Consider the following 14,014-nt stretch of genomic DNA (forward strand, 5'->3'; position numbering starts at 1 on the left):
CGATTGTACCCAAGTTGATTAGTCAATTTGGTACATTTTGGCCCGCCCATACACAGTTCAAATCTCAGCTGCTTCCTGCTGAACGGGCCGAGATTCAAACCGTGTATGGCCTGCCTAAGTTTTGATAACAAAACTCAGAGGACAGGATTCACAGAGAGCGGCCGCACATTACGCCACCGTAGCGCAAATAAGATACGCTACGGCGACGCAGCGCAGAGAGGCAAGCACTGAATTCACAAAGCCAGTGCTCCCAAAACTGTGCTGGGTTTCCTAGGCGCAAGCCGGCATAGGTGGAAGTCGGGGTGACCCATGCAAATGATGGGCCGAGCGCCAGACAGATACGTATAATGAACGGCACATGCGCCGTCCCGTGGACGCATCCCAGTGCACATGCTCAGAATCACGTCGGAACTACTCCCTAAGATACGTCGGATCACTGCCTACGGCGTGAACGTAACCTACGCCCAGCCCTATTCACGTCCAACGTAAAGTACGTAAAATTCGCCGGCTTGTGCTCCCTGGTGCAGCCCTTTACATGAATGCTGCTTAGTTACACCTCCTTTATGGGGCATAACTTTACGACGTACGTATAACTTACGCGCACTTGCGTCGGGCGCATGTACGTTTGTGAATCGCTGTATCTCCCTCATTTGCATATTTGAATAGAAAATCAATGGGAGCGCCACATCCGTCCAGCGTAAATATGCGCCCACTCTACGCCGGCAAGTTACGTCGGTGGGATGAAGCCTGTTTTTAGGCATATCTTAGTATGTGGGTCCGGCGCACAGATACGACGGCGCATATTTGCACTTAAGCGGCGTATCTGGAGATATGTCGGCGCAAGTGCTTTGTGAATCTGGGCCAGAATCTGTTATGCAGAGCTGCACCGATTTTTCACTCTCCAGTTGAAGTAAATCAACGCCATGGGATATTTATCTGCAGGCTGTGCTAAAAGGATCCGATACCCCCATCCAAGCTATACAGTGCAGATGGGATAATCTTCTGCAGCCAATGTATTCTGACAGCTGCCACCGTCTCCTGTTAGAATACCCAAACAGCAACTGTATTACAATTGGCTCCTTCCATTTTTATTTTTTTAGCTGGTGGGGGGGTTCCCTTTTTCCTGAATCATACTTGCGCCTTGGTGGATGCTGCATCTGTCCCCCGGCACCACTACACTGAGAACCGAGCGATCGAACACCACCAATCGCTTGGTTTAGGCTTGCTTCAGACCTCCGTGAGCAGAGAGCTCTGCTCCTCCACCTCTTATTGGAGTGCTGAGCTGTGGACGGGGCGGAGTGGGCATCTCAGGCTCTCAGCAGCTCGCTAAGTATAGCCCAACAATCTTTGGCTATACTTTTACTTATAAGTTTAGACAGGCACCCATTCCCACTTCTGCTTGGATCACCTAGGCTGAAGTTCTCCTCTCTGAAGTCTTCTGGGACATGTCCCAGTAGACTGCCGGACCATTCAGCAGGCGCAGTGCGACTTGCACGTGTGCAGCCGGCTGTGAAGCTGCAAGCTGGGTGCCCACAGTTGAAATGCCGGGGAGAGGAGACGAGGCTTCTAGCGACCACATCGCTGGATCCTGAAATAGTCGAGTGTGTTTATTAAAAAAAGGTCAGCAGCTACACTTTTTGTAGTTGCCGACTTCTAACAAACACAAAAATTTGTAAAACTCCTCTTGAAGGATGTCAGGGACACCCAAGCAGATCATTTGATGCAGATTTCTCATAAACCCAAAGAAATTTGTATAGTGGGTACGCAGTTTTACAATTGGTGCATGAACATATGTACACCCTTCATTACAAAGAAAGGAAGATTAGCGGCCGTCACCTTAGGTTCGTCGTGGCATTTTTACAGTGATCAAAACTAGGGCTGCAACTAACGATTATTTTCGTGGCCGATTGGTGTTTCGATTAATCGGATAATAGCCTTAAAATTTTTTAAAAAATATTGATTTTTTTTGGGCCAATTTGTTGTTGGGCAGATTACAAAACACAAATTGCCGCAAAAACATATTACATGCTTTTATGCAGCTTCTCCATTGAAGTATATTGAACCAAAAAAACAGACAAAATAGCACAGTTTTGCGTTAAAAAGTCCTCGCCCTTTCCAAATATGCAGGAGCTGAAAAAACAATCATGAATGTGAACGTGTCCAATTGGAAAACATGTAACTGAACTGTAGTGTGTGACCCAGGCCTGAGATGTTTACTAACATAATGGGGTTAAAAAAAAACAAAAATAAGTACAAAAAGAGCAAATAATCGCTACTAATTTTACTTTTGGACAGTGAAAGTAATATTTACAGTAGCGATTTGTATTTTTGTACTATAAAGGGCTAATTTTAGTTTTTTTAACCCCATTATGTTACTGGCCGATTAATCGATTATGAAAATTGTAATCGATTAGTTGTTTCGGCCCCAAGTACTGCACATCTTTGTCCGACGAAAAATAAATAATGTGTGTCAGGGACGTTTACCCTCGTGAACCAACTTCAGGTTTTTCACTGGGAGCCACCTGCTTCCACAATCTACTCCCAGCAAGCAAGCGCACCATGACGAGACAACTGCCAGAGAGACCTGAGAGGTGCACCTTAGTAGGGAGGGGGGGGGGGGGGGTGGAGGAGACAAATGAGCGGAAGTTCCAACCTTTGAGTGAAAAACTTAGCTTTAAAGAAAAAATTTCATCAACTAGCTGCAACTTTAAAGGGACACTAAAGGAATTTTTTTTTTTAGCTAAATAGCTTCCTTTACCTTGCTGCAGTCCTGGTTTCATGTCCTCATTGTTCGTTTTTGCTTTGATGTTGCTGTAAATCCTCTCTGTTTTGGACACTTCCTGGTTGCCTGTTTCCTGATAACCACAGTACTGGGAGATTTCTCACGGTGGTCACTAATCAAGGAGGTGTGAGTAAAACTAAACTGGATTGGTGCTGAGGAGTTTTAGACAAAGTATCACTGCTCTCTATTGGCTGACTGCCCTCTAGTGGCTCTCTGTACATCAGAGAACCAGCAAACAACAGCAAAAACGAAACTACACTGCAGGCACATTATATGATTGTTTTTTTATCAATTTTTAATCATTTTTCAAAGGAATCAGTTAACTATTATGTCTCTATGCCCTGTAAACAGTCATTTCAGCTAAAAAAAAATTTTCCTTTAGTGACTTTAGTGAAAAACGTGCCAATATTTTTCAAAAGGCTGTGCCCTTCTGTTTGAAATCCTACTGGCTGCTATGGATATCTGCCCTTTGTACATTGATGGTTCTGAACGCTGCTTTATTAAACAGGCCTGCAAGGGTTACAATACAATGTTGAAAACAGCATTAATCAACAATGTGCAGATGTGCCCTATGGCAGCAGAAGACTTGAGCAATAACTAAATTACACTGAAAGTGAATCACAGTATACATAAAGTCCCCGTCGGCAACAAGGCGGAGCGCGCTCCCTGCATTTACAGAATCGGAGGACACGGAGGTAAAGTGAACATGCCAGGATGAAGCTGGGCTAGTGTTATTTTAGAGAATAGAGAACTCAAAAGGAACCCAAAACACATGGAAATGATCTTTCAGCATTATACCCATAAAAGGGCTTGTCTACACGGGCATCGAACCCAGAAGGAAGCCAAATGCAGCCAACGCATGCTTAGAGGCACTTTCAGGGAGATGCATTTACCTCATTCACACTGTCTTCTCATAAAAAAAAAATTAAAAAAAATTGTCCAGACACACATACTAGGAAACACTACACTACTAGGAAACACTACACTTCTAAGAATGCAACACAATGTGATGCACGCCAAAGGAAATAACAAATGCAAGTGAACCCAGCACGATATGATCCTGTTTAAATTTCATACACCATGTTCTCGATTTTTCTAAAAACATTACAAAACACGTGCCAGTAGTACAAACTCCTTTTAGGGGAGATGGTTGGCAGATTTTTTCATCTATTTATAAACAAGAAATGTGTTAAAGAGGAACGCAACCGTCATATCCTTTTTTAGCCAAGGAAGCCGCCATCTTAGCTTTGATTTGCAACTGCCATGGTGCTGCACATGTGATCAGTTATGACACCAGCCATTGGATGGTTTGACAGTTTGGTTGAGATCACAAGCAAATGTGACGGTTAACAATCCCGGCATGCCGGGAATAGAAAGTTTTTTTCAAAACCGTTAAATTGAGGTGTTTAATTCCAGTTTAACAATCTCTGTCCATCTCTTCCCCAATGTTGGCTACAGAAAGGGGCAGATGTCTCCCCAAGAACAAGCAAACATCAATCTGTCTCCAATGACTAAGACTCGTCGCTATCCTCACACCACTCAACCAAATGATTGAATTAAAACAGGTGCATACGTCAAGCAGGTCGCATAGGATATTTTTCAACAGGTAAGGTGGAAACATCTAAAACACAACTCCAGACGGGATGACGTCCCCAGTTTGTGAATGCATAGATATCTGTCATTAGTGTTTTCTATTCCAGAAAAAGTCTTATATCCCCCATATGTACCCAAAATGGCCGTCTATGGTCAATTCACGTCTACCTGTATGAATGAACAGCTAAACGTTTTCAGCATCTACATTCATGGAGGCGCATTTACCAAGATTGGAGCCAACAGAATCCGGAGAAACCAGCCTCTAGCTTTCATTTTTAAAGCTTAAAGTGGAGTTCCACCCATAAATATAACATTACATCAGTAGTTTTAAAAAAATGTCATTAGTCCTTTACAATTTTTTTTTAGATGCCTTCAAAGTGTTGTTGCTAGGCAGAATAGTTAATCTTCCCACTTCCTGCACCTAGGTGCTTAATGCTTCCTAACCTACACTGCACAGACTCCTGGGAATGTAGTGGGTGTAACTTTCCAGGAGTCTGTGCACTCCCCAGTCTCAAAGAATCATGTGACTTGGACAGTACAGGCGCTGAAACCTGATCTGACACTGCTTGTGCAGCACTGAGCATGTGCGAGATCTGCAAAGCTGAAATCCAGGAAGTCATACAGTCTGGCTTCATGATGCACACACTTAAGATGGCCCCAGTCAATTTCTATTTTATAAAGTGTCTAAATGCTGTAACAACCTAACAAAACGGACCTTAGTTTACAGACTAACTTTACTAGAATACATTAAGCTTGTGTATCACAGGGGTATTTATATATAAAAAGTGAAATTGTGGCCGGAACTCCACTTTAAAGTGGACTACTGAAGCCGGCACTGGTACCCACCCGATAAGGCAAGTATAGACTTTTTTTTTCCACAAGGTAGACAGAATAGTCTTAGAACGGGGGGGTCGGAGTAGGCTTCGCCTTAGATTTTGACTTAGCTTCAACTGAACACATAGGGCCGGATTCAGAAAGCCCAGCGTTACGATATGCCGCCGTAACCTAGTGAGGCAGGTTCTGTATTCAGAAAGAACCTGCACCCTAAGTTACGGCGGCGTAGCGCATGTGGTCCGGCGTAAGCACGCGTAATACAAATTATCCATGCAGTGGGCGTGTTGTATGTCAATCAAGGCTGACCCCACGTAAATGACGTTTTTGACTTACGGCGCATACGCCGTCCGTGAACGTATCCCAGTGCGCATGCTCCAAATTACGCCGCAAATAGTCAATGCTTTCGACGTGAACGTAACTTACATACAGCCCTATTTGCTAACGACTTACGCAAACGATGTAATCAACAGAAAATGTTACGCTGGCCCGACGTCCATACTTAACATTGCGTACGCCTCATAGCAGGGCTAACGTTACGCTGGAAAAAGCCTTACGTAAAAAAAAATGCCCTGGGCGTAAGTTTCTGAATCGGCATATCTACCCAATTTGCATATTCGACACGGAAGTCTTCGGAAGCGCCCCTAGCGGTCAGCGTAAATATTCGGAGTTACGACGGCGTATCTGGAGATACGCCGACGTAACTCCTTTCTGAACCCGGGCCATTGAGCCTAGAAGCAGATTCGTTACCATGCACGGCTGCTCCAGTTTTGATAAACTAGCTCTCATGGGGTGGAGGTTTACTAAAGCTATAGTGCAAAATCTGATGTAGATCTGCATAGAAACCAATCAGCTGCCAGGTTTTAGCCCAGGTTTACACTGGGCTGTGGAAATGAAGCCGTGCAAGTTCAGTTTCACTCCCGATTTCGGGAGCGGGCCAAAATGGCAAAAATTAATACAGAAACTACTTTTTGAAATCGGTGCAGCGCTGTAGATGCAGCATTGCACTGATTAGGCTGATTCCATTGCCAGCAATTGCCGCCAATTTGACATGTCACAACGCATGATCTGTGATCCAGGGCTTATTGTCAAAGCTTAAAGGGTATGTAAAGGATTTTTTAATGCTTGGATATCATATCGCTCATTAACATGTCAGAAAGAATCTCTTTGCCCCCACCCACCACCTCCCAAACTTATGACAAATCCAGGCCATCCTGTCCAAATCCAGGGCAGTGTTTTGTTTTTAAAATGAATCCGATTGGTTCTGAGGAGTTTTAGAAACACAGCTTGGACCACAGTGAAAAGCTGCCATGAGATTTTTCATAAGGAGCCAGACAAGCAGGAAGTGTGGAGATCAGAGCAGAATTACAGCAACTGCAGAACTGAAAAATTTGTTTCAGAGGGGTTAGAATTTGGACCGATTGAAAAGCGATAAACCGATTCAAAATCTGTGTAAAGAATAGCTGGTTTGGAAGCTGACCACTGCGTCTTTAACAACCGATGACTCATGAGCTGTCAGCTGGTTAAAAAGAACTCCATACAAAAAAAAATAAAAAAATATATGCTTAGGGTTCCCCCCAAAATCCATACCAGGTAGACAAGGTTGTTTCCAACAACCCTGGCCGGTAATTGTGGGGGACTTATCAGAATCTGGAAGCCCCTTTAACAAGGGGGTCCCCAAATCCCCCCCCATGTGGGCGAGTAGAGGTACATATAGTACCCCTAACTTCACCAAAAAGTGTATATTATTATAGATATATATTCATTGTTATGAGGCCCGTCACCAACCCCAAAAAAGAAACATGAGAACCCTCCGGTCCCAGCTCTGCCGTCTGACAGCTCTTAAAAAATTAAGGGGGCGGGACCATCTGGTGGCATCATCCCCTTGTGACGTTGACTGAGGGCATACTGGGCTAGAGACGTAACAAAGGGCCGGTGCCACTCAGTGACGTTACGGGGGTTAGTTAAGAGCTGTCAGATGGCTGGTGTCTTCGTCGGAACCAGAGGTTTTTCAGGGGGTTGGAGGCGGACATCGTGATTGGCGATGGATCTACACCAGGGAATATTTTATTTTTAAAAGGAATTGTGAAAAACTGCCTACTGTCATTGTGGACTGGTATGGTTCAGGAGGTCTTTCCTGACCTGTCACGCTGCATTCTTGGATAAGGGTCTGGTATGAATTTTGGAAGGGGATCCACCAACAGTTTTTTTTTTTTTTCGGCATGGTTTTTCTTAAAATCCATACCATTTCCAGCATTCTTTTGTTTCTTTCAGCTGTCAGTGGGGAAACCCAACGGCAGCTGACAAGTAAACGGTTGTTAAGGACACGGCAGTTGGTCCACTCCTTAACAACCAACCAGTTATTCCATCACACAGAATTTGGAGTGGTCGATACATTTTTAGACTGATTCGAATTCCTTTATTTCAAAAAATTAAAAATTCATTAGAAAACGAATAAACCAAACAAAAACAAAATGGATTGCACAAGTCACATGTGTATCATGGAGATGTGACTGTTGACTGTTGTTCACAAAATTCTAAGGATTCTCTGAATGGGCAGCAGAGGGGAGGGGCGGGCATAGTTACTCTACCGAGCCATAAACCCGTCAGATACAAATAGAGATAAGTTCAGGAGATGGCATGCACCTCTTGGGACTCACACACACTGCGGCTTCCGGGTATAATCTGTGGGACTGAGCGTTCCTAATTGATTGACATGATTCCGACTGGCACATACAGCGCGTCACAAGTTGCCGAAAGAAGCCGAACGTCGGTGAGCAGGCGCCGTATAGAGCGGACTCCCAGTCCGGCTTCTTTCGGCAACTCGTGACACGCTGTATGCGCCGGTCCGAATCATATTCTATATATATATATTATATATATATATATATATATATATATATATATATATATATATATATATATATATATATATATATATATATATATATATATATATATATATACACACACACACACACACACACACACACACACACACACATATACACACACAACAAGAATCTTAAAAAAAACAGCCGATTGTCATTCTAACAACTCGCCTGAGTGTAATATTAAAAAAAAAAAAAAAAAAAAAAAAAATGGGGGTGAACCCCCGCTTTAACTCATAGTGTGCCTTCACTGTATACAAAGTGGCTCAGTTCCTGGAATTCAGCTTTAAATATCACACCATAAAGCAGAGGTGTGAATGCAATCTAAACCTGATGTCAGATGAGCGATTCTGCTGCTAGAGACAAATTTCCAGTCGCAGGATCCCTAAAAGGCAGACCGCCTGTCCCTATGGATTTGCTCCCTCTGTAGTTAGATGCAGTGATATGGCTCTCTATCCTGGCCTAAACTCTGCTGAATCCTGACTGCTAGCGATGAGAGGGACATCTCACAGGTTCAGCTACAGTGACAACGATTCCATAGTGACAGAAAGGCATCCTCTTAGTGATCCTGACAAATTGCCAGTGGCAGAGTAGCCCATCTGACATTTACCCAATAGTATTCCTAAGGCTGGTGTCAGACCGGTGATGTATTTGTAGCAAACTTTCCCCCCCCCTTCTTGGTCAGACATGCGACTCTGCCCCTAGCAATCCCGCTGCTGCATATTTGTCAAACTTGTCAGGATCACTAAAGAGGCCGATTGTTTGTCCCTATGGAAATCGATCCCTCTGTAGACAGATGCTGCAAGATGTCGCTCCCATCATCAGCACTTGGGCCAGAGACATCTCACTGCATCTGGTTACAGAGGAAGTCATTCACAGGCAGCCTTTTACTAAGGGATCCCCGATGGCGACTTGTCTCCAGTAGCAGAACGCTCATCAGCATTCAGCCATCCATACAGAGTGTGAATTTCACCCGATTCCTGTAAAATCAGGCAAAATTTGTTTTGTAGATAGCCCTACTGCCCAACAGCCTTCGACTAAACAAAAAAATAAAACCCATCAATGAAGCTGGGTGAAAATCTGTCCAATCACTGCCTGCATACAAGAGCCCAGCAGGGGGAATCGTCCATCCATGCATTCCAGTGTGAAGGAGGGAAATCTGTTAGGCTGACCATACACTAGAAGAATTTGGGGGGTAATCCACAAAAGGTATACGCCGTCTTATCCCTGTTTCTATCTTTGGAACTGATCCACAGAATCAGTTTACCATAGATAGGCAGAAGATCCGACATGTGTAATTGAATTACACTGTCGGATCTTAAGGATGCAATTCTAGGCCGGCCGCTAGGTGGCGAGGCCATTGCGGCCGGCCTAGAATATGCAAATGAACACTTACGGTGATCCACAAACTTTCCGACGGGCCCGTTGCGCTAAATCTACATCGTTTACGTCGAGTTACGCCGCGTAAAAATAGGGCTGAGTCCTATTTGACTAAGCCCTATTAAGTATGGCCGTCGTTCCCGCGTCAAAATTTTAAACTCTACGTCGTTGGACACCATTTACGTTAACGTCTAAGCAAATGACGTCGGAGCGACGTCAGTTAGCGCAATGCACGTCGGGTAAGTTACCCGACGGAGCATGCGCAGTACGTCCGGCGCGGGAGCGCGCCCAATTTAAATGGGACTCGCCCCATTAGATTCGGCACGCCTTGCGCCGGACGGATTTGAGTTACACCGCCGCAAATTTCCAGGTAAGTGTGTTGTGGATCTATACCTAACTTAGGAAATTTGCGGCAGTGTAACTTAAATCACTTAAGTTACGTTGCGCTGCGGGGCTGTGGATTTGGCCCTTGGTTCACAATTTTTCATTTTATGAAAGTTTGTTTAAATTTTCTAATCAATTAGTGGTTTCAAATCAACCGTCATTTTCTACGGTATCGACGAGAAAACTTGTGCGGGATAGAAAATTGTTGGCATTTCTAATAGTAAATGCAGTTTTCATTTGGGAAAATTCATTCACTCCAAAAAAAAGGCAAAAAAAAATAACTTTGATGGTATTCGTCAAGTCATTGGATGTACAGAGAACTTTTTATTATTCAGAAATCTGCCAGTGTGTGTGGCCAGCTGTGCACTCTCTTCTTCGCTTAGGCTGTAAAAAGTTAGCCAACCGTACACACTAATAGGAGATATAGATATATAGAGGTAGATATCTCTCACACCAATGTCAGTGCAGACCATTCATACACACGGCAAACTTCCAACCGCAAAAACCGACCAATTCAGCCAAGAAATCAGAACCATGAGAGTGTTGATAAAGTTTCTTATTACATAAATATATATCTTATACTATATGTCTTTTTTTAACAATAATTTAAATATGTTATTTTACTAGGGCTGAAACTAATCGATTATGAAATTAATCGATTACCATTTTCAGAATTGATCAGCCAGTAACATAATAGAGGAAAAAAAATAAAAAATTACCCCTTTATAGTACAACAATAGCAAATCTCTACTGTAAATATTACTTTCACTGTCCCACAGTAAAAAATTAACCCCTTACAGTATCAATTATTTTCTTTTTGTACTAATATTAGTTTTTTTAAAGTGGAGGTTCACCCGAAAAGTTAATTTTTAACATTAGATTGAGGCTCATTTTGTCAAGGGGAATCGGGTATTTTTTTTTAAATCCAAGCAGTACTTACCGTTTTAAAGAGCGATCTTCTCCGCCGCTTCCGGGTATGGTCTTCGGGACTGGGCGTTCCCATTTGATTGACAGGCCTCCGACGGTCGCATACAGCGCATCACGATTTTCCGAAAGTAGCCGAACGTCGGTGCGCAGGCGCCGTATAGAGCCGCACCGACGTTCGGCTTCTTTTGGCTACTCGTGACGCGATGTATGCGACCGTCGGAAGCCTGTCGATCAAATAGGAACGCCCAGTCCCGAAGACCATTCCCGGAAGCGGCGGAGAAGATCGCTCTCTAAAACGGTAAGTACTGCTTTGATTAAAAAAAGAAAAAATACCTGATTCCTCTTGACAAAATGAGCATCAATCTAATTAGAAAAAAAAAAATTTCGGGTGAACTCCCACTTTAACTCCATTATGGTTTTTTTTTTTGTTCCGCTTCAGAGAACTATCTATTAAATGTAATAGGTCAATGAATATACAAAAGAGAAAAAAATACTTAAATAAACACGTGAATAAATACATTAACTCCATTATGTTACTAAACATCTCAGGCCTGGGTCACACCACTGTGCTTTTAATGCCTTCTTGCGGCAATTTGTGTTTTTAATCTGCCCAACAACAAAATTGGCGAAAAAAAAATGTAAAAAATAAAATAAAAAAATAAATAAATAAAAAAAGCAAAAAATAAATAAAAAAAAAAGCAAAAAACGCAGTGAAAATTACTTCTTGAAAAAAAAAAAAAAAATCAGTCAACTAATCGATTATGAAAATAATCGTTAGTAGCAGCCCCCCACACACACACACCTATCTATATTGTGTATTATGTAGTTATAATATGTGAAGTACACACACACACACACTATTTTATTTATGTAGTTATAATTCTTATGTAGATGTTTTATGTTGATCAGGTATTAATATAAAGAGAAAGGGAAAAAAAATTCTCTCTCTCACAGTATCTGATCAACATAAAACATCTACCTAAGAATTATAACTACATAAATAAAATAGAGTGTGTGAGTGTATATATATATATATATATATATATATATATATATATATATATATACACACACACACTTCACATATTACACAATATAGATAGACTTGTGTGAGTGTTTTTTTTTTTTTTTTTAATAATAATAATTCAATTGAGAATATATATATATATATATATATATATATATATATATATATATATATATATATATATATATATATATATATATATATATATATATATATATATATATATATATATATATATATATTCAATTGAATTATTATTTAAAAAAAAAAAAAAACACTCAAGTCTATCTATATTGTGTAATATGTGAAGTGTGTGTATATATACACACACACTCTATTTATGCATAATAAAATTATATATATATATATATTTTTTTTTTTATTATGCAATTATAGTAAGGGATCATTATGTTAGTCATGTAAAATATGTATATATTCTAGTGTTATTCTTCTTATGTATAGGTTTAAATAATATATTGAGAATTTTATTATTATTATTATTATTATTAAAAAATAAATAAAAAATCCCCCTCAACATATTTAAACATATACATAAGAAATATAACTATACATAATGTACCCGCACATAAAGACATAGTATATTGCCATGATTACACGTCTAATGTAAATATTATTGTTATGTAGATCTCATGTTGGGTTTGTTCTTCCCATAGAAAGCAGTGTGGCGGTGCCCGGTCTGGGTGGGACATGATCTCCCTCTATGGACTCTTTCCAGCTCCCGTCCCTTTAATCTCCCATAGAGAAGAATGGAGCGGAGTGATCTCCTGAGGTAGACGGACCCCTCCCTGCTCCTCACTTGTCGGAGTGGAGATGAGGGGCCCCGGGGTGGGAGATGAGGGGCCCCGGGGTGGAGCTGGCATCCTCGGGGTCTCTTACCTGGATGAATTGGATGGTGAGGGCGCTCTTGCCCACTCCTCCTCCCCCCACCACCACCAGCTTGTACTTCTCCACCGGGGCGGACGACTCCTTGGCGCTCATAGTCGCTCGGTGTGTGGTGTGCTCGGTGCTCGGTCCCGGGAATACAGAAATCACAGAACGGAGAACTTTCACCTCACAAACTTTCCGTACAGTCCGTCCCTGCAAAAAAATGGCGGCCCTGCCCTATCCTGAGCTCCGCCTCGGGGGCGGGGCCGAGTCATAAATATTAATGAGGAGAGGTGCCCGGGCCTCTGCACACACTCTTCCCTATTTGGTGAGGGGATGCGAGGCGGTCACCGGGGGTATCCGAGCGGTCCTAAGTCCTTATAGACACACTGGCCCACATTCTCGTATATGGGCGTAAAACTGTGCGGGCGTAACTTGTCTGGTTTACGTTACGCCGCCGCAAGTTTTAGGCTCTGTTCACACCTAGGCGTATATACGCCTGTAGTGCGACGCCGCAGCCGCCCCTGAGACGCTGGAGGGATGATTTCACATTGCCCTCTATGGAGATGGTTCACATCTCCACGCCGAACGCCGTACGCCTGCCGCCTGAAAACAAGTCCCGGACCTTTTTTTCAGGCGGCTTTCGGCGTTCGGCATAGGAGATGTAAACCATCTCCATAGAGGGGGGTACAGCTGCATTCACAATTGCGGCGTTTTGTCGCCGCAAATCACGGTACAAAACGCCGCAATTTGTCGCCGCAATTCGCGGGACAAAACACCGCGATTTTGTACGCCAAGGTGTGAATGCAGCCTAACAGGCAAGTGCTTTATTCACAAAGAACTTGCCTGTAAAGTTGCGGCGGCGTAGCGTAAATCCCCCCGCGCAAGCCCGCCTAATTCAAATTCGGCGGGTAGGGGGCGCAGAGCATTTAAATTAGGCACGTTCCCGCGCCGAACATACTGCGCATGCGCCGTCCGGAACATATCCCAGGGTGCATTGCTCCAAATGACGTCGCAAGGAAGTCATTGGTTTCGACGTGAACGTAAATGGCGTCCAGCCCCATTCACGGACGACTTACGCAAACAACGTAATTTTAAAATTTCGATGCGGGAACGACGGCCATACTTAACATTGGTTGCCCCTCATATAGCAGGAGCAACTTTACGCGGCGCAAATTTAACGTAAACGTCCTAACTTCACTGCGTCGACCGCGCGTACGTTTGGGAATTTGCGTATTTTGCTAATTTGCATACTCGACGGGGAAAACGACGGAGGCGACACCTAGCGGGCAAAAAAAAAATTGCATTTAAGAT

The 14,014-nt window shown here is 42.8% G+C and overlaps 1 protein-coding gene across 1 annotated transcript in view; it reads right to left on the reverse strand.

Annotated features, from left to right (window-relative positions):
- RRAS (RAS related) overlaps positions 1 to 12,946 on the reverse strand; it is a 69,259-nt gene extending 56,313 nt beyond the window's left edge. The window contains exon 1 of the mRNA XM_040327500.1: positions 12,713 to 12,946. Coding sequence (XP_040183434.1) covers positions 12,713 to 12,814 — 102 coding nt within the window. The 5' untranslated portion in view covers positions 12,815 to 12,946. The remainder of the gene's footprint in view (positions 1 to 12,712) is intronic.
- Positions 12,947 to 14,014: the final 1,068 nt, after the last annotated feature.

This window comes from Rana temporaria, chromosome 10 (genome assembly GCF_905171775.1).
Source record: "Rana temporaria chromosome 10, aRanTem1.1, whole genome shotgun sequence".
Lineage (NCBI taxonomy): Eukaryota > Metazoa > Chordata > Amphibia > Anura > Ranidae > Rana > Rana temporaria.